This window comes from Perna viridis, chromosome 10 (genome assembly GCF_037379345.1).
Source record: "Perna viridis isolate PV_CMFRI_1.1 ecotype Kerala chromosome 10, ASM3737934v1, whole genome shotgun sequence".
NCBI classification, from domain to species: Eukaryota; Metazoa; Mollusca; class Bivalvia; order Mytilida; family Mytilidae; genus Perna; species Perna viridis.
Genome location: NC_142454.1, coordinates 33,860,354 through 33,887,898, shown reverse-complemented (window position 1 = coordinate 33,887,898; position 27,545 = coordinate 33,860,354). Strand labels below are relative to the sequence as shown.

The 27,545-nt window shown below is 34.8% G+C and overlaps 1 protein-coding gene across 1 annotated transcript; it reads right to left on the bottom strand.

Moving 5' to 3' along the window:
• Nucleotides 1-34: 34 nt before the first annotated feature.
• LOC148605513 (uncharacterized) lies at nt 35-26,218 on the bottom strand. Its single transcript, XM_088548630.1, has 14 exons — nt 26,163-26,218; nt 20,287-20,359; nt 19,937-20,002; nt 18,430-18,705; nt 16,154-16,474; nt 14,181-14,540; nt 13,586-13,885; nt 11,109-11,396; nt 9,437-9,517; nt 8,710-8,931; nt 7,623-7,909; nt 7,142-7,354; nt 5,642-5,789; nt 35-5,224 (listed from the first exon to the last, which is right to left on the bottom strand). The coding sequence occupies exons 2-14, from the start codon at nt 20,342-20,344 to the stop codon at nt 4,182-4,184; spliced, it is 3,663 nt and encodes a 1,220-aa protein (XP_088404756.1). The 5' UTR covers nt 20,345-20,359; nt 26,163-26,218; the 3' UTR covers nt 35-4,181.
• Between the last annotated feature and the right edge of the window lie 1,327 nt (nt 26,219-27,545).

The window sequence follows — 27,545 nt, the reverse complement described above, 5'->3', positions numbered from 1 at the left end:
AAAAAAAACCTGTAAAAATACAACAAAAACAGTATATAGATACATGAATATCTTTAAAATTCTATTTAAAAAATATATGATAAGATAAATCATCAACATGACATCTAACATTTAATCAAACCGTTTATATATTCAATGTATCACTACAATCTTTGCAAATTTGTATTTATGTTACCTCCCTGATTAGTCACCCAGATATTGTGTTGTTAGGTCCTATATACAGTGTCTGAATGGAACAATTATTAGATTTAATTTTAAATTAAATTGAAATGATCAATAGTAAACAAAAATACTGAATACTATTGGTTATCATCTAATGACAATGGTAATATTACAATACAAAATTTAAAAAAAAAACTCATTAAAATCAATATAAAATCCTAAGAATGATGTTCATGTATATCAATCATATTTTAAACAAAGTTTTCCTTCGATAAACAGTTTTTATCAGTGAATTGTCCGGTTTTGAACAGATGATCCTACTTACAGAAGGTATTGAGCAGTAAGTAATTCCGCAAAAAGAAAAATAAATCATCTTTGTTGTGGAAATAATATAACGGGCATGTACTACTGTACTGGTTCATTTTGAACAAATATATTGAGAGTACCTGCTTACAACAGAAATTTACACCTAACAAAACACTTAAAAAAATACAAAATATAAAATATTCATGATCACATGAAATTTCTCCTTTCAGGGGTTTTCTTCGAATTACGAATTAATTATGTGGAACTTTCTCCGCACAAAATGAGACCTCGCGAAATGAATTTATCTTTTTGTAAAGTGCACATTTTGTAAATACAAAAATACTAATCATATAGATATTGGCAGTAGCTGTGTGTTTTGCAAGTGTTTCAAGGAGTTGCGTTTCATTAATAGCCTCGGAACCAAATGTTAATGGAGTTCAAGACCAGTAGCCATATTTCTGCTCTACCTATTGTGAAAGGACAAAATCGAATGAAAACATTACAACTGGTACCCAATATGAGACATACCACATATAGTACTGAATTGACAGGGATCCAGAAATATGATGGGGAATCATTATATTTCTGCTCTTCAATTGAAAATTGGTAAATAGGGAACATCTCAAAATATCCATAGAAACAAGATGGCGGATAAACAATACATTAAAGGGAAAATAGTAGTATTTATTTCCCTGCATTAGATTGACCAATCGTGTACCCTATTCAGATGAAAGGAAGTAGAACTTTGAAGACAGATAGGTGTACTGACAAAGTTTGTAATGATGATTTTTCTCTCTCAGATTCTCTCAGACTTTAAAGGATTAAAGATAAGTTTATTTTTTTATCCTTCAAAATGCATAGTTTATAAAAAATTAAAAAGACTGCATATTACGAAAGAGTGCGGAACCATAAAAATGCAAAACTTCCGGTACCTTCTAATTTTTTATTGTGGTTGAAAAAAAAAGATGGTCAACCTCTATTCCCATGGTGATTTTTCGATCTCTGAATGATAGTACTACACCAAAAATGGTTTTTGAGTCCTAGTTTTAATTAGAAATTACTGGAAAACTTGAAAAGGTTAGTTTTGTCGGCTATGGGAAAATAAATACTAGTTTTCCCTATAGTGCAAACTTCTCGAAGAAAAAATAGATTTGGAAATTTTCCGATCCCTGAGGTAAGAACGAGAAATAATTGTATAAAACATATATAAGACATATATTATATAAAGCGACATAATTAAAAGTGTTCGAAAAGAACTTTTGAGAGTAATCAAGGGAACCAAGGTTATAGCGGTAATCAAAAGAATGTAATCCAGGGACAAAGACCAGACATGGAAAACAGACATACACAACAAAGAACATAAAGTAACTAAAATCATACATACAAAGTAACAAAAGTAAATGAGCAACTCGGACTCCACTAAAAATTGGGAGCATGGACCAGGTGCACCGGTAGGGTAAGCGTCCTCTGCTTTTCTAGAAACACCCGCCGAGTTCCTCATAAAAAGTCAAGTCCGGGGTAGACAAACGAGGAAAGGAAAACTATGACCCGTTGAATAATTCAGTTTTCATGGTGCTGATGGATATACCATAACGATCCACGAGTTCATGATGACGACCATAAAACTTCTGTAGTGATGACTTCAATCTTGTAGCAACATAACCCTGTTCCAGAAGCCTATTTGTTGGAGTTCTAGCGCGATACAAAAAGTCTACGTAGTTTCGGCAAGCTCTGGCATAACTTATGAGTTGTGATATGAACACTCCATACGCAGGAGCCGAAGGGATGTTGCCACAGATGAAAGGAAAGTTGACAATTCTGAATGAAAAGTCACCACTTTTGTCGTAAAGTTTGGTCAATAGTTTTCCTTTACCATCGATTTCTAATTAAAAAAAATAGTTTTAAAAAGCTATAAACAGGCTGAGGTGAATTCGAGTATAGATATTGCGAATTTCGGTATGCGCTACACTGTTTTAAATAGTAACGTCTCATCAGCAGAATAAGAACAAATATTTCAGAAGTTCAAAATTCAAAAATAAATTGTGTACAAGAAGAACTGCGAACCAAAAATATCGAAATAGGAAGCGAAATCCAGCACCGAAAAGTTATACTAGATTATGCCATTATTGTAGGCCCATATAATATAAAAGAAATCAAGCTTAAGTGTTTGAAGCTTTTTTTTTCGCCCAGCGAAATAAGCATGAAAATAAATTCGGATACTGACCGCAATCGCATGAAATGCGAAAGTTCGTCTACAAAAATACCGTTACTCTATTAAAACTATTTATCGAAGAACAACCAAGCACACTGTTGTTTAAATACAATAAATCAAAATTTTGAGTTATTAAAAAAAAATGATGTTTTCTACTCATATTCAAAGAAAATTCATAGAATAGATAATTGCATTGAAATTATACGTAAAAATGTTACAACCAACATCAACAGCAAAACATAAACCAGAAAGATAAAACTATGTCTTTTAAATGAAAATGAATGCGAGTTGGTGAAATAACATGTAAATAATTACACCATAACAAAATAATGTGGCACATTTCAGTATTTGATCAATTGTAGCCTGTGCAAAAAAATGTTTATGACATAACTAAAAAAACTGCATGAATTGGCTACATTTGTACTTCATGTTTGTTTGTTTGTTGGGGTTTAACGTCCGAGCAGCAATATTTCAGCTATATTCAGACGATGAACATGAAATTGATGATAAAATAAACATGAAATGATGATGAAATGAAAAAGGGATAGGACACAAGGACAATGGGGTCGACAAATTTTGATTGCCAGTGGAAATAGGGAGAGATGGGTAGGGTCGGGCAATTTAGCCTCCTGTGGCGGAGCCCTATGGTTCCTACTCCGGGAGAATATCACACTAGGGTTCTTTAACGTGCGAGGAACGTGGCATCTTTCCCAACACGGTGCACCACTATGGTTTGCAGTCAGGTTTTCTGTATAATATCATGACAACCCAACATGTAACACGCCAGGGGTACCCCATTCAACCACCGGAGCACACATCCCAGTTGCTCTGTGGGCAGAGCGCCCTAGCCCCCGGCTAGGGTTCTGAGCACTATTTAGTCGCCTTTTACGGCAAGCTTAGCGCTTCTGCAGGCCTATTCTTTTAACACCCGGACCTACACAGGGCTATTTGTACTTCAATTTGTAATCAAAACCAACAGGCTAAGTATAACAAAGATCAAAAGTGAATATTGTATTAAAAGTTGAGGGTTTATGATATCTTGCAATAAGTTGTTTAGTCGTCTTGGTTTGTAATTGATATTGGATAATTATTGTTTAATAGACATTAGTCTTTCTTTTACAGATAGGTACACGTGAGGCATGTTATGTTAACACTTTTCTGCACTGAGCAACATACTTACTGGTTTAGAAATTAATTGAAATTGCAGATCAAAATGTTCATGCTTTCATTGCACTTAACAGGAAAAAAAAATAAATTACATAGGTTGATTTTTGCGGTTTTTGGGGTGTTTTTTTTGGTGAAGCAATTCTAAATTCTTTAATTTTTTTTAAACATTAAAACTGATATCCATGAATATTCTCATATATTTTGACAGTATGCGTATGCAAATAGTAGTAATGTCATTGTCCAAAAAATTGAGAATCATTAAATATAACATCAAGTATAAAAACTTAAATAATCATTAACAAAAATATAGTCAATGTTTCGGATGCAATACATTCTATTCCTTGAGAAAATCAATTTTGGTTTTGACAACATTCTTACCATGTTCAGATTGCCCTTCTACAACTATCTCAGTTTGCCCAAACGTCATTGAAACAAGAATAGTCTCATCCGTATTTCTGCAATCCTCAGGAATATCTACAATAATTTTTCCTAAGTATGTACATGATTCGTCAGTTACATATTTTGGGTCGGGATCGGTAGAACCGTACAACTTAACTGACATTGCAGTCATGCCTGACCACAGGGGTTCAATTTCAACTTTCCTAGTTTCGTCAATTTCAACACTTTCACCAATCTTTGCAAGCCTATTAAATACATCCTTACAATAGCGTGTACCTTTATCTACTACCAACTTCTCAGCATGATCACTACCTTCCAAAAACGCCCGGTATACTTGTGTACCGTATGTCCGGTCACACCTCCTCATATAGACGCAAGAAGGGTCATGCCCAAACAGAACCGCCCCCTTTAGGACAGCTAATCCTGCCTGAGGAGGAATTATTACCTTAGTCCCCGGAAACTGCTTGACAAACTCTGCCTTCATCACATCGTTCTCTGCAAAGCCCCCAACAATTACTATATGTGAAATTTCTTGAAACTTATGAAGGCTTTCTTTTGCATGCTCTATTATTTTGTCTATTACTGAATTAATCATCTGGGCAGCTTCGTCTTTACTGAAAACAAGTCTGTCTTTTTTCTTCAGAGATACACCTTTGCAAGTATCTATTTGTGTTGAAAAGGTTTTGCGAACTTTCGATTCGAAGCATTCAATCAAACTTTCTGGAATTTTTAATTTTAATTCCTTATCCTTACTCCAAGACCGCTTAGCAAACTCGACCTCACTAATCAGTTGATTGTAATCACAAGTGCATGTTTGACGGAATAAGTCCATAATGTCAGCTCCAACTAAAGATATTATTTTCGCAAGAATTTGATTATTAATACATTCCCCACCACATGGCCCTCCAGAAGCTATACTTATCTGCTTTAATTTGTAGTCCTTAGCTGTCTCCATAACGGTTAAATCAGCAGTTCCTCCTATAATACAAGTATTTGGATAATTACTAGTTATTGTTTTGCACGATAAGTTCTTTTCATGTCTTTTCGCTAGAAAGAATATTTTCATGTTAAAAAAAAAGACAATATGATCAGATCCTTAATTATCTACTTAGTTGGATATCCATATAAGGAGAATGGTTCAGGTGGGTGTATCAAAAAGTCAACAACCCCACTGGGATAAAAAAAAAAGGTCAGCTCAAGGCCACCCATAGGTCTTCAATGAACGACGAGAAAACCCTCACAATGCCCACATCAAGAGAGTAAAGGGTAGTCAGGTTATAAAATAATAGGAGAAAAAGTAAAACTTCAAACATTTGTAGGTATCAATAATTGAAGTTTTCCAAAATCCTTTAAATTTAGCGATCCATAAAATCACAAGTACGAATTATAACATACCACCAACATCCACCACCATAAACTTAGATCCCAATGATGACTTTGCACCACTTGAATCATTAGTCTTTTCCATTGTCTGACTACCTATATATACACTAGCAACTTCAGGTTCCAATGCTATTGTGAGCCTCCTCGTAGGAATGAATGCCTGTAAAAATATGGAAGACTTCTAATTCAATCAAGTGGTCTATATAACAAAATTATGAGATGAAGCCATTAGATAATACTAGGAGCTAAGAATATCAAAAATAAATAAGTTTCTCCTAATAATATTTTACACATTCATAATACCAAAAAACATATCTCAACTGTCTATGTATACATATGTTTTTCCAGTATCATCCCACTCCTTAAACGGTCAAATGTGTAGCTTTTAAAGCAAAATGAAAGCCGGACAAATATAATTGTTTAAGACAAATGGTCCTGTGAATTTCAATAGACAAAATCAAATGAGCTTAACACCGACGGCCGGTTAATTTAATCTTGAATTATAGTCTTAAATGATTGTAAATATTCAGCCTTATTTTTCAAATCAAACTAAATAAACAAGGTCGTCAGTGATACACAAAAAGAATGTTTTGAATGTTAAGTTTATACTTATTTCAATATTATAACTCGTATCATATATATATTCTTTATATCATTTTAAAACTATTGTTAACATTGAGTTTCGAAGTAAACAAACTATTGATTTACAATAATCAGACTAATTTTACATACTATCTTCAAATATTATCAGTTCCATATATTTCCATATAATGATGAAGAGTAATAAAGGGAACCAAGATTCTAGCGGAAATCAAAAGAATGTAATCCAGGGACGAAGACCAGACGTGGAAAACAAACACAACAAAGATATTAAGTAATTAAAATAATACATACAAAGTAACCAAAAGTAAATGAGCGGACTCCACTAAAACACTGGGAGCATGGACCAGGTGCACCTGTAGCGTAAGCGTCCTCTGCTCTTCTAAAAACACCCGCCGAGTTGCTCATAAAAAGTCAAGTTCGGGGAAGCCGAAAGAGGAGAGGAAAACTATGACACGTTGAACAACTGAATAACGTCTAAATATTTATTCCCAGCAAATCAGGGGGTATTTAGTGACCATGCCATCTATCCGTCCGTTGATCCATCCTAAGTTATAACCCCCTTCTCATCTGATTAAACTTTCACAAATTCTATTCTGACATGATGCCATTGTGCATGGACTTTGTGCTTGGTCGTTAAAGGGGAACCATCTCCTAATCCGCAACTCCTTTTAAACCCCGGAATGGAATTTGATAAAACTTCCACAAATTCTTCATCACATGATACCATTGTGTACCTCTTATTTAGTTCTTCCATCTGAATGTTCGAGTTTTTCTTTTTGGTTTCTTGGGCGGAGAACATAGGGTATCACCAAGTGAGCTTTGCTCATTTTTTTTTATAGTTTTCAACACAATGAACATAACTGAAAACCTGTCTACCCATAAATACATTCATTATTTGTCAAGCCATACCTGTTCTGTAGCTTCTCTCATGAATTGTTTGGCAGAATCATCCCAAATTGCAGGGACGGTTATCACCCAGGATGTGTTGTCTTTACTGAAACCGTGCTGTGTTAGGGCTTTTTCAGCTTCACCTTTTAAATAACGTATGGCCAAGGAAAAAACTTCTAATGCTGGCATAGTTTTCCCAAGTACATCTTCTATTACTGTTGATCGCGTTAAACTCTGAAAAATGTGCACAAAATTGAAATATGTGTGCAGTTATTTGTCATAAGACATATAAGCTTTCATCTTTCATCCATTCTTAATCCAATTTTTATTTAAAATGTATGCACAAGTGCAGTGCCAGATAAATATTTATATATATTTTGCAGATTGTCGAAACATAATGTTTGCTTATCCATGCTTAAGCAATAAATGGTAATACGTCACAATAGCATTTTGTTTTACATGTTGATACATTAAAAACCAAAAGGTGTCAATAACAACTTACTTTGGCCGTGTGTAGACGCATTTTAAAATGTCTGAAATAATAGTATTTGTTGTGCCGATTACTGTTGCAAAGTTCTTCATATTCGTCCTCTGCTTCATAACCAAATGCCTTAAACTCCTTGTTAGCATCCAGAAGAATAGTGGTTGGTGTCTTGTCAGATTCCCGTCCCTTACCACTTGGATTGTTCCATTTCTTTGTGTATATTTCAGAGTTTTCTTTTTTCAGAGAGAAAGCAAAACCGGAGTAGGTAGTGCCAAAATCGATTGCGACCACTGTTGGTGAAAAATCTAAAAAAAAAAAAAAAAACAACACTTCCATGAGTTTATAACCATTTTAAAAGAGACAATATAAATACAATTACTTTTTGACAAACTTTTGACATCACTGCTTTAAAAAAAAATCCTACTGGAAGTACATGTATGTACGCTAGATTTGAAAGAGTTATCAAGGGAACCAAGGTTATAGCGGTAATCCAAAGAATGCAATCCAGGGACAAAGATCAGACGTGGAAAACAGACATACACATACATACAAAGTAACAAAAGTAAATGAGCAACTCGGACTCCACTAAAAACTGGGAACATGGACCAGGTGCACTGGTAGGGTAAGCGTCCTCTGCTTTTCTAGAAACACCCGCCGAGTTGCTCAAGTCCGGGGTAGACAAACGAGGAAAGGAAAAACTATGACCCGTTGAATAAATCAGTTTTCATGGTGCTGATGGATACACCATAACGATCCACGAGTTCATGATGACGACCATAAAACTTCTGTAGTGATGACTTCAATCTTGTAGCAACATAACCCTGTTCCAGAAGCCTAATTGTAAGAAGTTGTGATATGAACACTCCATACGCAGGAGCCGAAGGGATGTTGCCACAGATGAAAGGAAAGTTGACAATTCTGAATGAAAAGTCATCACGTTTGTCGTAAAGTTTGGTCAATAGTTTTCCTTTATCATCGATTTCTAAGTGTAGGTCAAGATATGAGGCTGACTTCACAGTGTCTTTAGTATCCTTTATCTCAAGTTCTTTAGGGTAGATTGTTACGAAATAGTTTTTATAATGGAGATAAGTTTTTTTAGATAAACCTTTTTCAGTCCTGACATAGGACTCGCTAGACAAACGGCTGAGTGGTGGCTTTTCTTTTATCTTTATTGCTCCTAGTGGATCTTCTACAGTTGGTTCTAATGATGTTTGTGGAGTCGAGTAGTATTCTCGTGATGAAGCAGGTCCTAACTTTGGTCTTTTCACAACTTTTTCTGATTTCGTTAAAGCTTTGGTCGATTTTAACAGTTCAATTCTCAATGATCCTGCAATTCAGTAGGTATCAGATATGATAAATAAACAAATCAACTGTGTCTTGTCTTACTAAAGCAAATAGTAGTAATGATCTGACTTGTATATTTAAAAATTTTCAACGAGAGGGAGTTTCTCGTGCTTATCTCGCCGAGCGGCTTCGCCGCGAGAAAAGCTGAACATGAGAAACTCCTGTGAGTTGAACAAATTATTAAATAATCTGTTTATCGCAATTTTGCTGAAGTGTAGGTATAAATTGCAGAATTTCCCTTCGGGACTATTTTTCGGCAGAGTGCTACGTGACATCATGTACGTTGTGCAGCTATACGACTGGCGTGAGCTTGAAAATTATCGTATAGCAAGATCAAACGGATTTTAAACAAAATAGCGATAGCAGGATATATTATATACTTGAAATAATAAATTGCTCTTTCATATTTCCAAACTGATACAATCATACATTTTCAAATTTACAATAACTTAGGGAAACCAAACATTGTGGAAAAATAAATATCTTACTATCACGTTCCTTGGTGACATTTAAAACACACTTTATGTCGCCTTCTTCTTCAACTAAGCCAGAAGACAAATCAAGGGAAGCTATAACAAAAAAAGCCAACAATTAAACGTGCTTAGAACTTGAATATATGGAATAGGGGCAAGGTTATCATTTCAGGCTCAATTTTCAAACCTAAAGCAAAGGCATTTAGAAAGGAGCTTCCTTCTGAAAGGACAAATTTCCATCTCAATGTTTTTAGCTGCTATATAAAATGTACATATCTGCTTTCAATGGCAAGGGCGCTTAAACGAATCGCCTTTCTTTACTTCACATACTTTAAAATATTTAAAAAAACACGTTTTGATATAACTACAATTTAAATGATTTTTACCCTACCGGTGGACCTGGTCCATGCTCCAAGTTTTTAGAGAACTCCGATTGTGCTCATTTACTTTTGTTGTTTTTTACGTATTACTTTGGTTATTTTATGTTCTTTGTTGTGTGTGTCTGTATTTCCATGTCAGATCTTTGTCCATGGATTACATTCTTTTGATTTCCGCTAGAATCTTGGTTCCCTTGATCACAGTTTACTAACACATTCTTTTAAATTATAAATTAAGAGCGTTAAGTATTGGTAGATAATCATTTTTCTTCTGAGATATTTTCAGTAAGTTGACTATAAATAGGTTTATACTCAAAAATTAACATCCCAGTCATTTATAAATGAGTACTCATGATATAAGTACCCTTGCAAAATTTTAACAACAGTGCATATAAAATCCAGACACTCCTATGATAGCGGTGATTCACGGTGTAGAAACTCCGAAAGTCGTTTCTGTATTTAGATCTGTATTTTTTATAAATCTTTACATTCAGGTCTCACTAGCCACTTCTAACCTTTCCACTACTTTACATGATAAAAAATTAATTTCAAAATTATTGTGCTAAAGTTACGATAATCGTAAAAATTCTTCACAAAATTTACTTTAAAAATAGTACTGAAAATTCACATTTTTACTTTTTCTGCTAACTGACAGCATGGAGGCAAATTACTCAGCCATGTAAACAATATTCATACACTTTTGTTGGAAGTTGCAAATATGATTTTAAAGTACACATTTTCAGCTTTATTTAGACTACTTTTGATCAGAATACACACAAACAATGCACATACAATGCATAGATCGAGGTTCATTGCGTTTTGGTACTACATAGTGGGTGGCCATTTGACCCGGAAATGGTTAGTGAGACCTCATATCCCAATAAAACATCAACCCAATCAAGAACGATAACTCTTGAAAAGTGTCAATTTCTTACACAATCTTTCTAATTTTTATCTCGTATGAAAATCTTTGACTCTTAATGTGGTCTGTAACTGTTTTTGAACAAGAAAGTACAAGCATGAATCACCTAATGTTTTCTTTTATAAAGACAACCACTTAAATATACAATAGTATAATATATAAATGGAGCTATCATGATAATTTAACTGTCAATGGACCGTGATATTGTCTTGAGTTTTAGCCTCGGACATAATCAATGTTGGAGGCAGTATCACTTCCCAGGGACAGTCAATTTACCCGTAATACCCTCTACATAAGTAACTACCGTATTTATTTGGTAGAAAAATCAGAAGTGATCATAGTCCAAACTTCTCTAATATGAAATAAACAATAAGAAGAAACAACTCACCACTTTTAGGTTGGCAATTAATACACTGCTTCGGATCAAGAGAAATGAAGTCCATTGAACACAGAGTATTTTCGAATGATCTCAGAACATCTTCATTCACAAAGACATACTGCATAAAGAGTTGAGCTCTGTCTCGACGTGATTTGCCACAAGCAGGAGTTAGAATGTTTTTAATGTGATGTGGAACTTCTTTAAAATTTCCAACGGTGTGTTTCATAATTGTGCTATTCATCTCGTCGAGTATGATACTGTAATTTGAAGGATGTTTATATGTTTCTATCAAACATTCTGGAACAAAAAGAAATTGACTTTATTTTGAAATTGGTTATTTTCAAAGATGATATGAAATATTTACCTGTGATTGATATATATATATATACAGAGAGAGTCGTCACATTCTTAGACGTTGTATAATATTGATTTGTTGTGACATGCATCATTAACTTGATCCTCTATCCTACATTATAACACTTAGATGAACTGTCATACATCGTGTACTAAGTTACAGCCCTAGATTAATCCTACGAGGAGGAATGACCCGGCCAGCGAAAGCAATATTTTATATAGCCTAGCTGGTCGAGTGGTCTAGGGCGCTGGACTTTGTGCAGGCGGTGTTGCCATAGATGTCACAGCGGTACGAGTTCGAGTCCCGCGGAGGGAACGACCAAAAATTTGCATCGCAAATTTGACAGTTCTAACATCGTTGGGAATTTTTCAGACCTTTCTATATATATATATATATATCCAAATCAAAAGGACAAGGGAATCATGTAAATTTCTGAAATCCCTGAGGAGGCAGATCTCCCCATTTGGAAGTGATCGAATGTGGAAACATTTAGAAGTCTTCATTTTAAAGATAGAATTGTGCAATGTCAGAATGCGATCTATCTTATTAATGAGAAAGACTAAATCTATTATATTGTTATGTATATATATGGCCGAGAGGTCTAGAGTAGTCAAGAGCGTTGGACTTGCGGTGTTGCCATAGATGTCGCAGAAGACAAAAGGGTTCGAATCCCGCTGAGGGAGCGATCAAATATGCATCGCAAATTTGCAACCTCGGATCGATTCTAGAGTTGGGGTGTAGTATAGACTTGATTATATATATATATGTATGCATCCTTGTATTAACATACTATGTTGATCCTCGTCATGCATGCTATGCATCTACATAGTTATGTACTAGCAAGTAAGATGGTAGAGTTGCCTCACCCCATTAGACTTCTTATATGTATCATATACTTGGTATGGCTGTATTTGTATACTGTTACAGATCCTCTATTGTCTTACTCGATACCATCAGAGGTTGTCCTGTTCAGTTACATCATATGCTAATGTTCGCGCTCTAGATTTACTTACGAGGAAGTATCACTCGGTTAACGAAAGCTATATTTTTATATAGCCAAGTTTGCAGAGTGGTCTAGAGCGTTGGACTAGGTGCAGGGGGTGTTGCCATAGATGTCAGAGAAGAGAAGGGGTTCGAATCCCGCTGAGGGAGCGACCAAATTTGCATCGCAAATTTGCAACCTCGCATCGATTCTAGAGTTGGGGTGTAGTATAGACTTGATTATATATATATATATATATATATATATATATATATATATATATATATATATTATGTTTAACATCACCAGAAGATGGTAAAATTTAAATTGAATATTTCGGATAACTGATATCTTTCTTCAGCATAAAACTCATAAAAGTCACAAAACTTCACGAGCTTCACTCACAAAGTTCGAGATCAAAACAGATTCAGAAGCTGAATCTTGTACTCTGTGGGTGATTGTACTTTTATCAAAGGCTCACATAAGCAAATGATAAGGAGCCTGAATGAAAATATATATGTCTATATATATAAAGTCTAAAGGAATCTGCAAACCAGCAAACTTAATGGGTATCGGATCGTCGAGTCATGACGATGCCGCACAAACAAAAAAAATTACACAAGTCTAAATGATTGCACAACGATACCGATAAAGATGTTAATACACTATAATAAAATATATAATGAGCAAAATTTTGAGTCAACAAATGACCTTCTTCAGTGCCTTAAATAAACTGAGTGTGTATGAAAGTAAGTGGTCTGTGAACACAACTCACTACCTAAGCAGGTGAATACCTGTGACGTAAACAATTTTATTGAAGTTAACGAAGATCTTGAACATTGTGTTATAGACACATGTTGTGTGTTGATCTTGAACACTGAACTATAAAACTAAAAATATTTACATATATGTGTGTGTGTGTGTATGTGTGTGTGTGTGTGTGTGTGTGTGTGTGTGTGCAAAAAGGGGTTTATGAGGGGTTACCCGTTCTGCCAACCAATGCGGGGAATGATTCAATTAAGAACCATTAAGATATAAGTTCTATGATATTAAGTCAATATCATAATAAGATGACATGCTAGTGCGGAGTTATGTATGTAGTGCAACACAGCACAGACACGTACAATGAGGTGATCATCAGAAACATACCAGGACAAAGTCTTTGTGTTTTTAATCTTTCCGTTACACGAACTTGACCTGTTGCTTCCAAACATTTAATTAAAGTTGCAATTGGTAGAAAAGGTAGCTTATTTGAGTACCATCGAAGGAACTCATTTGCCCTTTCTCTCCTTCCTTCTTGGATGGATATTTTATCTTTTTCTCCTTTCTCCATTAAATTCTTCATTTCCAGTTGTTCCATCAACCTGTTGACTTCCAGCTCTTCAGTCAAATAAGTCCAATTATCTTCTAAACATTGTTTGTCTGGTGATGAACTCGTTTCTTTCTTGACTGTCAATATTTAACAGATGTTCTAATTCATTTTAAAACAAATAGAAACGAATCTTGTATGTTCAAAACCAACATTGTGCTCTCCCTAAAAAGAGGAGGAAGTTATGACCGAGATATTGTAACTTCTAAAGATATAAACATATAGCCTCTTGGTTAATTTCCTTTATGTTATTCTTTTGTGTCTTATCCCGTTTGCTAAAATTACAATTACATTATCTCATTTTTTTCACTTTTAAGATGTCCGCTGTTATCATTGGTTTTAAACGCATAAACATAATGTCTGTACATTACTTACCTCTCCAGACCGGATCGCCAAAAACATTTTTTATTTCTCGGATATCAAAAGTGACAGTGAGTTCTCCCTTTATCAGATCTTTAATATCGGGTTTGTCCATCAATTCCCTAATGAAATCTTGAAGCAAAGCTTCTTTCTCGTTCTCGGTTGATCTATTCCATACATCGGGAACTATTGGATGTACCATGAGCAGGACAGATCCACGACGAATGTTACTAATTTCTAGCTTAGCAAATTGTCTGCACAAATTATCTATTTCAGAATGCCTGGCAAGTTCTAACTCGATTCTGTAAGAATTTATTCCATTCACCCTTATGCTCATCTCAAATGTAGAATCAAATATATATCGGTAAGGGAATACTGAAGAAAAAAATGAATTTATTAAAGAATAATCAAGGGAACCAAGGTTATAGCGGTAATCAAAAGAATGTAATCAAGGAACAAAGATCAGCCATGGAAAACAAACATACACAATAAAGAACATGAAGTAACTAAAATAATACATACAAAGTAACAAAAGCAAATTAGCAACTTGGACTTAACTAAAAACTGGGAGCATGAACCAAGTGCACCGTTAGGGTAATAGTCCTCTGCTTTTCTAGGAACACCTGCCGAGTTGCTCATAAAAAGTCAAGTCCGGGGTAAACGAAAGAGGAAGGGAAAACTATGACACGTTAAATAAATCAGTTTTCATGGCGCAGATAGATACACCATAACAATCCACGAGTTCATGATGACGACCATCAGTAGTGATGACTTCAATCTTGTAGGAATATAACCCTGTTCAAGAGGCCTATTTGTTATAATTCTAGCGCGATACAAAAAGTCTCAGTAGTTTCGGCAAGCTCTGGCATAACGTATGAGTTGTGATACATGTATGAACACTCCATACGCAGGTGCTGAAGGGATGTTGCCACAGATGAAAGGAAAGTTGACAATTCTGAATGAAAAGTCATCACATTTGTCGTAAAGTTTGGTCAATAGTTTTCCTTTACCATCGATTTCTAAGGGTAGGTCAAGATGTGAGGCTGACTTCACAGTGTCTGCAGTATCCTTTATCTCGAGTTCTTTAGGGTAGATCTGATGTATAAAATCCCCGAAACTAGGATTGTTTAAAGATAATACGTCATCTATATAGCGGAAACTGACATTAAAGGATCTAGCTAAACGATATTCTTTCTTTCGGATCAGATCAGCTATAAAGTCAGCCTAATAAGAGTGAAGGAATAGGTCAGCAAGTAGAGGAGCACAATTTGTTCCCATTGGAATGCCATCGTTTGTTGAAAAACCGCGTCCACCACACATGTTGTCGATTAAAAATTCAAGAATTTTGTAAACATCTTCCTCTGTATATTTGGAAGATGACTTGGAATTATTTCTTGCAAAGTATGAGGAATAAAAATGGGAAATCAATTTAAACAATTAAAATGGCTAGAATAAATGGAAGCCATACAAATGTCATTTTCTGACAATTATAAATGGAATTATCATCTTATGTATACTGATTAAGTGATTTCCCAGAAACACTGAAAAATCAATCTAAACATGGGCGGGGTTCCAATGGATGTCCCCACCTTTTTTATTGGAAATTCGTATGAATTCTTCCATTTTTGGGGCAAACAATAATCAATAATTGCCTGGACACTTAACTTTCGTAGAGAATTCCTAAGAATTCTTGATCCACTTTTGAAATATCTGAATGTACATTGTTGAAAAAAATATATAAAACATAATTTGATTGTATCCACATGAAATGTTTAAGAAATAAATAACGGAAACTCCATTTTATCATTGTTTTACCACAAGTTGGCTATTTATGTCGCATTGTTTAATCCCGAGCGACAGCGAGGGGTTAAATAACGACATAAATGACCAGCGAAAATGCGCGAAATGTTGGTCATGTGTTTATCACTTTTTTACTATGGCTGTGGTCTAAAGAGCTTTGAAGCACCTCATATTAGAATTATATTTACCTGATATGATCCGTTGTCCCGGGTGTTGTATATCTTCAATAAGTCGACTATGACCATTACTTTCAAGTACAAATAAGAAGCCCGGAATCCAGTCACCAGATTCCTTTGATGAAAGTATGTCTAAAACACAATTATTTCTTTCAAGCCTAGTTTTGCAATTGTACACAACTCTGTCGTGGTCGTCAAGTGATAAAATATAGAATTCTAAAAGAGGGTCCAAAACTCTATCGTTTTCTAATTCTTCACAGATTCTGGAGCGGGAATCGTGGAGGATATCCTTTATATCAACGTTGAAATTAGTATTTGGTGGAATAATTTTATCTAAAAAACAACATGGTATTGATTAAATGTGATCATGGTGGAAATGTTATTTTGTGCAAAAAACGAACAAAGGCAAACAAAATAAGCTAGCTAACGGTAAACCTGGTCAATTCTATTGTCAATATCCGACCAAATGGCACAACATATTGTGCAAAGATATAATGCTTTTTGTTTTGTTTTGTTTTTTGTTTTTTAGTAGTTTTATTCATCTATTCATGAGCAGATACACTAACAGGAAGTATATTTGTATTACAATCATTTAAAATTAAATTTGTCCTCTGACCCTATGTTACGACTACTATTGTAAGCAATATGACCCCATTCCTGAAAATTGGTGGAAGCACTAAAAAAACAATGCGATACTATAAGTTCTCAAAATTAAAACACAAACAACTTAGCGAAACCAGAAAAAAAACTCAAATATTTTACAAAATTAGCAACCAGGGCAAACAAGTAACTAAATCACCAACGACTGACCACATTCGCGGCCACGTGGGCTGAATCTGTAAGCAGCATATGCAAATTCGTTCTTGTCATGTCAGAATGTCTCAACTATCGTTCGACAATAAATACAAATAAGTATCAATCTGTTATTTTATTATCATTTATCACGACACAGCTATCTCGTTATATAACATTGATTCGTGTATTACTTGAAGTAATAATTTTCTGCGTAAGCTCTCAAATAGCGCATAAATTACTATATGAAAAAGTTAATATTTTCATGAATCAATTTGAAATTGATGGTGTAGAAAAAAAGTAATTGTGCTTGTTAAAATGTTCAACCACGGATTTTAGATTTACCGTTTTTATGTCCTTGAATGGGAAATAAAGAGATAAAATACGTGAAGCGTGGACTGTTTTGGACTACTTAACGTATTACGGTTATATTTTTTTTTATAATATAGTCATTTGTACAGTTCTGTTCCCATGATCACCAATTTTCATTAGAAAAAAATATGCACTATGGTTCAACGTTTTACTTGTATAAACAAGGTTCTAAGAGTACTGCAAATAAAAAACCATGGTTCCCTTCCGACTGCAAAGTGAAAAATAAAGGACCGTTAACTGTGACAAAATATACAAGTTCTAGGACCATAACGACGACAAAAAAGCATTCGACTAGAACAGAATATGGATAGAAGAACGGATGGACAGACAGACAGACAGGATGATTCCTACGTGTATATATAAACCAAAACTTTTTTCGCCGGATAAATATAATCAGCTGTCTTGTCTGGTCTTTTGAACTGTTAATTGCAAGTGTATCTCAACCTTCAATGGTTGTTACTTGTAATTAAATATTTCACAATGGGGATTGATTTATTTCTGTTTTATGATTGGTTTCTAAAAAGCGGACAACGTGGTTTAACTACATATGCGTTCATAATATAATGTATAAAGAGCAACTGTTACAATACATACAAAATCGCAAAACGAGAGACCAAGACAAAGACAGAAGTCAAACTAAAGCATACAAATAATAGAAAACTATAACCAAAGCTTACTAAAAGATACCACCGCGCCTAACTTCAGTAACAGCAAAGTCAAAATATAAGCACAGTTGTCAAATTAACAGGAAATTGATTTCGCCTTAGTCTGAAATTGCAACCCACGATATCCATATTGCATACCTACATTAAGCTTGTGTCAAAATATCAAGTAGCTGTGTATGTAGCTTTAGAGAAAACTGTGGACGGAAGAGCGGAAGATCGGACATCATGATCACTATATACCTCCGCAAAACAGGGGTGTAATGAACTGGGAATTTTAACCTGATGCACCAGTGCAAGTAGTTCATGGCATGTTCCATATCATACCAGTATAAGGCAAGATAAAAACAGATCCTTACTAATGGATAGGGCTTACTATATACACAAAATGAAACTAATATTAAATATATTCTAAATCTAATTATTTCGCACATCGACATTTTTGATGTAGTTACGACATACCGTTTTGTTGAAGCAGATGATAAAGAACAAATGCCGATTGAATAGAGTCACTTTGAAAACTTTCGAGAAAAGTTTTACAATACGCCTCTCCTTTCCTTATTACTTGTTTTATTAGTTTATCTGCCTGTTTAAGTCGTTTCGAATCTTTCAGTTCCTCTAAACTCTGCTCTGTTAGAAAGTCGTCGTGGGTTGCTTGTATTTCTTCTATTGCAGCTATAGGGTAAACTTTTACTTTGATGTATCCAAAATTTTCATGTACTTTCTTTTTGCAAGTACCTGCATTAAAAAATAAGATAATGTACGTGTATAAATCAGATAAAATGTAGAGAAATAAAATAAAATAACTTTTTTTGTAAAAATAAAATTTTCCAAAGACACAGCTTCGTACGACCGTTGAATTCGGACACAGAACTGTTTCGGCTAGTATTGACAGTATTTAAGCATGACACATCTCTACAGTACTTCTAAGACAGAGTAGGGAAACGCTTCCAGACCCAGATATCAGGGGTAGGCCAAAGCGTCAACACTGCAGCCGGGAGGCTAGTAAGACATATTTCGGTCAGGTATCCTGAAGTATAGGCTCCACCAAAAACAAATGTTGGTGAACTAATAAAATCAACTACTAACATAATAACCGTCTGAACGGCCGTCCTTAAGAGATAAGGAAGGTTAAGAGTCAATACCGAGAGAAAAATCATTATAAATTCCGGATTGTGATTAAAATATTCCATGCACATAATGTATGTAATCAAAGCACTTAAAATTGGTGGTATAAACTGTTAAGCATAGCAAAATGAAAAAAAACAATGAAATTAATCTTCCAGTTAAAAGTTACAAATAAGTTGAATTATTTATCCTTCTGACCTTGATTGTGAAAACAGGGCATAACCAGTACAAATGTATATCAAGGAACATTCATAATTCTTCCTTTTTTTTTAAAATCGAACAAGCCAATTTTGGACCCCTTGGACTTCAATGTGAAACAATTTGAAACGGGCCTAAAATTGAATGTATAATATGCGGTAAGATTCAGCGTAATAAAGAATCACAAGAACACATTTGCCATGTGGTTAATTCCGTTCCTGGTTCGGACCAACTTGAAACAATTTGTTTTTTATTTCTTTTTACATTAATTTGCCCAATTTTCAGAAACAGTTAGGGTCACAACCCTCATAATCAATCCTTACCGACCCTCTGAGGAACTCTCTGGTAAATTTTATGAAACTTTCCATACTCATTTATCATATGAAAGTGGGAATTCTGTGGACGACGACTATGAAGATGTGAACGACAATGCTTTACCGTTGTACGTCCAACAAATCGGAACTTAAAAATACTCCGAAGACAGTACATTTGCCCGACATTATGAATGTTTTTAAAATCATTGTAATACATTTGAAATAGTACTGTGGACAGCTTCTGTTAAATGCACCATATCGAATATTGGTGAAGTAAGATTATATATTATTAACAACGAATAAATGGAAATTATTCGCCTTTCGTATACCTCTGAATGATGATGATACGTGAAACATTCCTGCTGGAGATGGAAGGATGCTGTAATACCCAGAATCTGTAAAAATCATAAAGTATATATCAGATAGACAGGTGAAAAAACCTGATACATAAGTTTACATTCGATGGTCTTACAATACCGAAAAAGTGTATGGAAAAAAAAACACGGTATAATTAAGGTACTACGCAATTTTCTGCACTGTTAACGGCTGCTGATGTAACAGATTAAGCCATTTTTTTTCATTCCGGGATGAGATGATTTCGTAAGTTTTACGAATGTGATAAGTTTAGGTATGCTTTGGGACTATTAACACAATTATATAATATGATGGAAACACCTACCGTCCGACGCATGCGATACACCCCTTTCTGGCGTCCGCTTTGGGTTATCATCAGTCATCTGTTAAATTCATTCCTAAAATAAATAAAACAACCTATTTAAATAAGCTTCCAGATCATATAAGATCATTTTTGTCAAAGTTCTTACGAATGCTTATAATTAATCAAATGGGTTTCATTATCTAGTAATCATAACTTTTAGCAGAAGTACCAATACCGGATGTGTAAACAATAACAGCGTGAAAATAAACAAAAATACACAGAAGAACTATAAAGTAAACACAGAAAAGAGAACAGCACGAACCGAAACCAGGAATTCTCTGTAAGTGTGAACATTGTCTGCTTCTTAAAAGACACCTATCGGGCTTTATTTTTATAATTCCTACATTTGTTGTGTTCATATTGCCTAATTGGTGATAGTACGAGTATGTAGATTTATTGACTAGTTTTACATCGCAACAACACTGAGCTGGAGAAAATTAAGTCATATATAAATAGTTAACCTATTCTAAACTCATAAAAAAGAAGAGTAAAAAAATTTCTTAAGTTTCGTATAGACAAGCAAGTTAGAAGAACAGGGTGTACACATGGCAAAGTTGATAGTAAACGAAATCATTTTCGAATATTAACTCAACTACAAATAGTAAATAACATGTCCGTCTACTGAGCTCCTCTTCAACTAAAATACTGCCTTCTAGACCCTGATGGGGGTCATTTCTTCTTCGAATATATATCATTGGTTGTTATCACATGGAGGCCTACACAGTCAGTTTGAGACAAAATCAGTCCAACAAAGATTTTTGAATGAAGACGATTTCCCAACCAAAGGCCAAAAAGGATTTCTCGATTTTGCGTTGTGTTGAACCACTCGTGGTTGAATAAAACCATCCGTCCTAATAACCGAAGAAGCAATATGCAAATGAGAATGATACAAAGAAAAATCTCTCTGCCATTGATGAAATTATTTGAATGAATAATGTGCAAATGACCTTAAAAGGAAAATCCATCCACCTTTGAGAATTACGTGTAGACTCGTATAGCACTTTTAAACAATTAGACCTAAATGTCGTGACAAAGGTAGTTTAATCACGCCAGTTTGACCCCATATATTTTTTTTGCTTTGCTTTTCACGGCATATAATTAAATTAATATCCATTTTATCAATACCGATGTGATGTCGAGCTCCTGTTGTGAATATAGGAAGAAGCAAAGTCGAGATTATACTGTTAATATGAAATTACAGCAAATAACTACAGCTAAGTCTTTTTTTTCTTTGGGAAATTAGCCATATTTTTTTTCAGTTTGATTTAATAAAAAACAATGGTTAAGTGAAGTTTTTGAAACAGATGTTGATGGTGCAAAGGTATTAAAAATACAGTCGCTACGTTGCAATGACTAAAATACAGTCGGTAAGTTGCAATAACTAAGCTACATCGATTTTTAGTCTAAAATGGAGGGGTTTTTTACCAAAAGTTCAAGCCGCGAATATCTCTAACTTAAAGTGAAGTTACATACGTTGAAACTGATACAAAAATAAATGAGCTTAGTGAACACACGGGTGATTGTATACTTTTATTGTCTTAATTTGAAGAAGTTATTGATAAATGTAACCATTTTAATAACCTATCAGTCTGGTCGAAATATTTATGGCTATTAAATAATGAGAATATATATGTCCTAAAAACACTTGGATGTTATAAAAATAATTCCAGGGAGATTAGAATGAACAAACTGATGTCCCCAGAAACCGTGTAACGACTCTAATCCAGTATCTTTTTTTGTCTTCTGTTTTTTGTTTGTTTGTGTGCTGTTTGTTTAACTTTTATCATTGTTCAAATAGTGGTTAATTACGTCGTTCAATGTGTTTAGTTTGTATGTATGTATGTGCTCCATGTATTGCCTCGACCCTTAACCATGGGTGTATGATGCAATAAATTTATCTATCTACCTATATATACAGTGAGTAGTTTCGTATTACGAGTTTGTAGTAATTTCTATTATATTTGTTTTAAGGTTGCTCTTATAGCTTATAAAAATGTGTGTGGTTATGAATAGTATGAACTGAAGGACACTCTCCCCTTTGTCAGCTGACATATGAAGTTTAATCTAATTTTGAAAATACATATTAACCTGATTATTGAATTGTTCAAATAAAAAATATTATGTAATCATTTGAATATTAACATCAATTATCTCCCTTTAGAAATGTTATGTTTTTTTTTAAACTGGGCAAAGTTAGAAATCAAAGACCGTAATAGGGAAAAAAGTATGTTGATTCTGTGGAAGTGTTCATCGTTTTACTAGGCACAGTACAATGAATATTCCAAAAGACCTGCAGTCGAAAGGATAACAAAATAGAAAAAAAAACATTTAGCGTGTCCACCTTTGCATTGTCTCATGATTTTTTAAACAGGATTTCATTTTTATCATCCACCATGGACAGTATATGTGGTTAAAAAATTTCGGAATTCGTGCCCGTTGTCGTAGTATACATGAGCCCATTTGGAGCCTTTTAAAAAGTACCATTTTAATTCGAGATCGTGAATTCAACTATTGCAATGAAAGAGTAATCATTAGAACCAAAATTCTAGCGGAAATCAAAAGAACGCAATCCAGGAACAAAGACCAGACGGAGAAAACAGACACACACGACAAAGAATATAAAATAACCAAAAACTAAACATTGCCTCTAACGGGACTAATACCCCCGCAGCCTGTTGAACCCTGTACATTTGAAGACCGATGTGGACACAATTTTTAAGGGGATAAACTAAATACTTTCGACACACAATTTTGCTGCCATTTCTGTCACCCAACTCCAAACCGCAATTAGTACTATTTTTTTTTAATTTTTCGACAATACAACGAGAGTATATAACTGCAAATTTTCTTTAATCATAAATTCCTGCCAATATGCACATCCCAGTATGATAATATAAGTAATATAACACCCAATTAAGTATCATAACATCATGCAAGTCGTTAAGGAGTAGTTGCGGTTGACGCATCAGACCAACTTGGTATAAAAATAAAGAAGTACTATCTTTGAAAAAGATAACCGACGCAGTAAAATTTGTTTTTTTTTACTTATAATTATCATCAGGAAATAACGCATGGCACGCAATTTCAATTTCCTTTTTCGAACCCCACTATGTTATCAGTATTTGGCCAATCTGGAAACAGAATTCTGACCAGGTGACTTGCGTTTCCGTGGAAGAGCGTCTTTAAGGTCAAAGGGTAAAAAGCGAAACTATAACGACTGCGTCGGAAAAGTGCTTTAGTCCAACAGCCAACCCTCTTCATTTTTTCCCAAATATGAATTACCGAAAATAATTATGCACACCCAAAAATAGTAATCTAACACTCCATTAAGTTTAATAACAATCCAGCAAGGTGTTGAGGAGGAGCTGTTGACAGCGCACGAGACAAAGTTTGGCAGAAAAACGCATAACTTCAACAGCCGTCATTTCTACAATTTTACAAACATAAGTTCCTGGCAATATGCACATCTCCATGTGTTTATACATTTTTGTACAACATCCCACAAAGTTTCATATCAATGCTGCAAGCTGCTAAGATACAGACAGACGGACAGGCAGAGTGAAACTTATATGCTCCCCAAATTTCATTTACAGGAGGGGGTATAATAATAATACGTACAAAGAAACAAAAGTAAATAAGTAAACTAGGACTCCACTAAAAACTCGGAGCATGGACCAGGTACACCGGTAGGGTAAGCGTCCTTAGCTCTTCGAAAACACCCACCGAGTTGCTCAAGTCCGGGATAGACGAAAGATTAAAGAAAAATTATGACACAGCGAACAAATTGGATCTCATGGCACAGATGGATACACGGTAACGATCCACGATTTCATAATGACGACAATAAAATGTCTGTATGACTTCAATCTTCTAGTAACATAACCCTAATCCATGTTTGTTTGTTTGTTTGTTGGGGTTTAACGTCTGAGCAGCAATATTTCAGCTATATTCAGACAATGAACATGAAATGGATAATAAAATGAACATGAAATGAAGAAAAAAAAAAGGATAGGTCACAAGGATAACAGGGTCGACAAATTTTGAGTGCCACTGGAAAAAGGGGGGATGGGTAAGGCAGGGCAATTTAGCCTCCTGTGGCGGAACGCAAAGGTTCCTACTCCTATCGAATACCACAGCAAGGTTCTTTGACGTGCGAGGAACGTGGTATCTTTCCCAACACGGTGCACCACTATGGTTTGCGGTCAGGTTTTCCGTATTATAGCCTGACAACCCCAGCATGTAACATGCCAGGGGTACCCCATTCCACCACCTGGGGCACACATCCCAGTTGCTCTGTGGGCAGAGCGCCTAGCCCCCGGCTAGGTTTCTGAGCACTATTTAGTCGCCTTTTACGACAAGCTTAGCGCTGCTGCAGGCCTATTTTTTAACACCCGGACCTGCACGGGGCACCCTAATCCAGAAACATGCTGAAAGAATATTCTTCAATCTTCTAGTAACATAATCCTAATCCAGAAACATGCTGAAGGGATATTGCCACAGATGAAAGGAAAGCTGACAATACGGAATGAAAAGTTTGTCGTATAGTTTTGTTCAACAGTTTTTCTTTTCCGTCGATCTCTAAGTGTAGGGTTATTGTTGAGTATAGGAATCATGTACATAGACGGTTAGTTGATCGTAGTATAGAGGCCATAAAGGTGAATCATAGATTCCAATATGACGTACTTCAATGCTCTTTAAACCACATACGTGGTAAAAAAGTGATAAACACATGACCAACATTTCGTGCAACACATAGGCTGCGTCTATAGAAAAATGTGAAGAAACTAGTCGTCCTATCAAAATCAAGATAAATCACGGAAATTTTGTCTCTGTTTTACTACGGACTGGCTTTCGCTTGGGGTAAAATAATGCGACATAAATGGCCAGCCCGTGGTAAAACAATTATAAAATGGAGTTTCCATGATTTGTTTTTTTTATTAAATAACGAATTTTTTAGTAAGTCACATTTAATTTTTAACGATTCTTCATAACGTATTTACGTAATACTTGATTGAAATTTTATATGTTAATGATTATTTCATGCCTGCAAAACTTGGTGATTTTCTATGTTCCTTTTTGATAATAGAAATCTCAACATATATTTACCCTTGAAAAAAATAAATGTGAGAATTTTCTATCCAAAAAAGTAATGTTAATAAAACAAATACACGAGTAATAATAGTGAGAAAAAAAACGATGAACTCTATGGCTCTTAATGTAATATATCTTTGAAAGAAAGCTTTAAATCCGGGGCAGATCCAGGATTTTAGATTAAGGGGGTTGCACAGTTAAAATTTCGCCTGGCGGAGCGAGGCGAACAATGTCTTTAGGTTAAATTTTAGAAATATTCTTCTAAAATGAGTGCAATGTAGATATCTTTTGTGATAAAATTAGCGAGAAATTTAAGTTTCAACCTAAAACCGCCTATATCTACCCTTGACAACGATGCTAGGCAAATTGTATGGAGGGGGCACTCCCATCACGCCCCCGCCTGAATCCGCCCCTGTAAATGAAAATCTAAATCGAATAAATCAAAGTAAACTAATATATGGTCATATATGGTATCACGTGACAGAAAAAAAAAATGTATGATCCATCATGACTATCATGTATATGCCTCTGCGATGAAGCAAAATAAAAAGCGGGGGCAAGATTTATATTTAAAATGTTTGGGCTAACATCATGACTGGTTCAAGATCTAGATCTAGTACTTGAAAAAAGCGGGGACCTGCATGTTTTCTACTATTCCCCATTCTATTCCATTTTTAGTAGTTATGATTGGACACCTTACTGTTGATCATGGTCAGTTTCCTACACATAATTTTAAAAATACTTACATCGTTCTTCCCGAAGAAACAAATTAAATAAATAACTTCCTCTTACAATAAGGGGGATAACTCAATGTTACACTTGAATGATATCAGAAACTTTTATAAGAACACTTTTGAATGCTTATTTCAATAAAAAAAGTTTGGGTCAACGTAATCGATTGTCTAATAAAAAATATTTGATAAGTTAGAAAAAAAGAAAATTACAATCTAGCAAAGAACTATAATGCCAGTGTGTGCTACCGAGGGAAGGCCATTCCTACATATAAGGTGATAGGACGTGTTGCTGGAATACAATCTGATTAAAATCAGCTGTTAGGATACGCTACATTGCCTTACGTTCCCTAACGTTAGGGAGCGTAAGGCAATGTAGCGTATCCTAACAGCTGATTTTAATCAGATTGCGCTGGAATAGGTACCATTTTCCAGCTTGCAAATAGCTACGGAACATAATTATATTATAAGTCAATAAAGTTTACATTACGAATGATAAGGGTAGTAAAAAACATCCCTTGTAATACATTTTGTATTTTCAGAATAAATGCTTGACGAATATTGTTATTATATATCATATTCAAGGAATCACTCCTTATATATATTGAATTAGGTATCTTTTTTTGACAAAAACAAAGTTCTACATTTTTTTTTCGGAAGCAAAATATATGAATAGGGTGGGGTTAGCGAAACCGGCATCCCCAATTAAAGAATTCTTTAGAGTGCCCCACACCCCTGACCTGTGCAATAAAAATACTTTTAATAAAACATACCAGATTATAACAACCGCTTGTTATTATTATTATTATCATTATTTAATTTAAATGCATTAAAATGCATTTGTCATGAATTTTTCTTTTATGGGCCCTGGTGGCCTGGCCCCTTAAGTGGTTCTCTGGATCCGCCATTGCTGAATCTATCCACTCCTATGCAACATTCCAACTGCACCTGCAGATTTTTTTTTTTAATCTAATCATAAAAAATGATGGGACACAGCTGTAAATTAAAAGGCCTTATAGTAGATTAAAATAATCGCTTTAAAAAGTTGAGGTTGTCACCATAAGGTGATGGACCAATGCAAGAGTAATAAAGGGAATCAAGATTATAGCGGAAATCGAAAGAATGTAATCCAGGGACAAAGACCAGACGTGGAAAACAAACAAACACAACAAAGAACATAAAGTAACTAAATTTAACAAAACTAAATGAGCAACTCGGACTCCACTAAACTGGGAGCATGGACCAGGTGCACCAGTAGGGTAAGCGTCCTCTCCTTTTCTAGAAACACCCACCGAGTTGATCATATAAAGTCAAGTCCGGGGTAGACGGAAGAGAAAAGGAAAACTATGACACAGTGAACTTATCAGTTTTCATGGTACAGATGCATATACCGTAACG

Bases quoted from the DNA above. Each gene is read 5' to 3' on its own strand.
- LOC148605513 (XM_088548630.1), bottom strand. From the start codon at position 20,344: ATGACTGATGATAACCCAAAGCGGACGCCAGAAAGGGGTGTATCGCAT. The intron at 13,886-14,180 runs GTAAGTAATGTA...AAATATTGACAG, and splicing joins TGGCGATCCGGTCTGGAGAG to TCAAGAAAGAAACGAGTTCA. The intron at 9,518-11,108 runs GTGAGTTGTTTC...TTTTTGTTATAG, and splicing joins TAATTGCCAACCTAAAAGTG to CTTCCCTTGATTTGTCTTCT.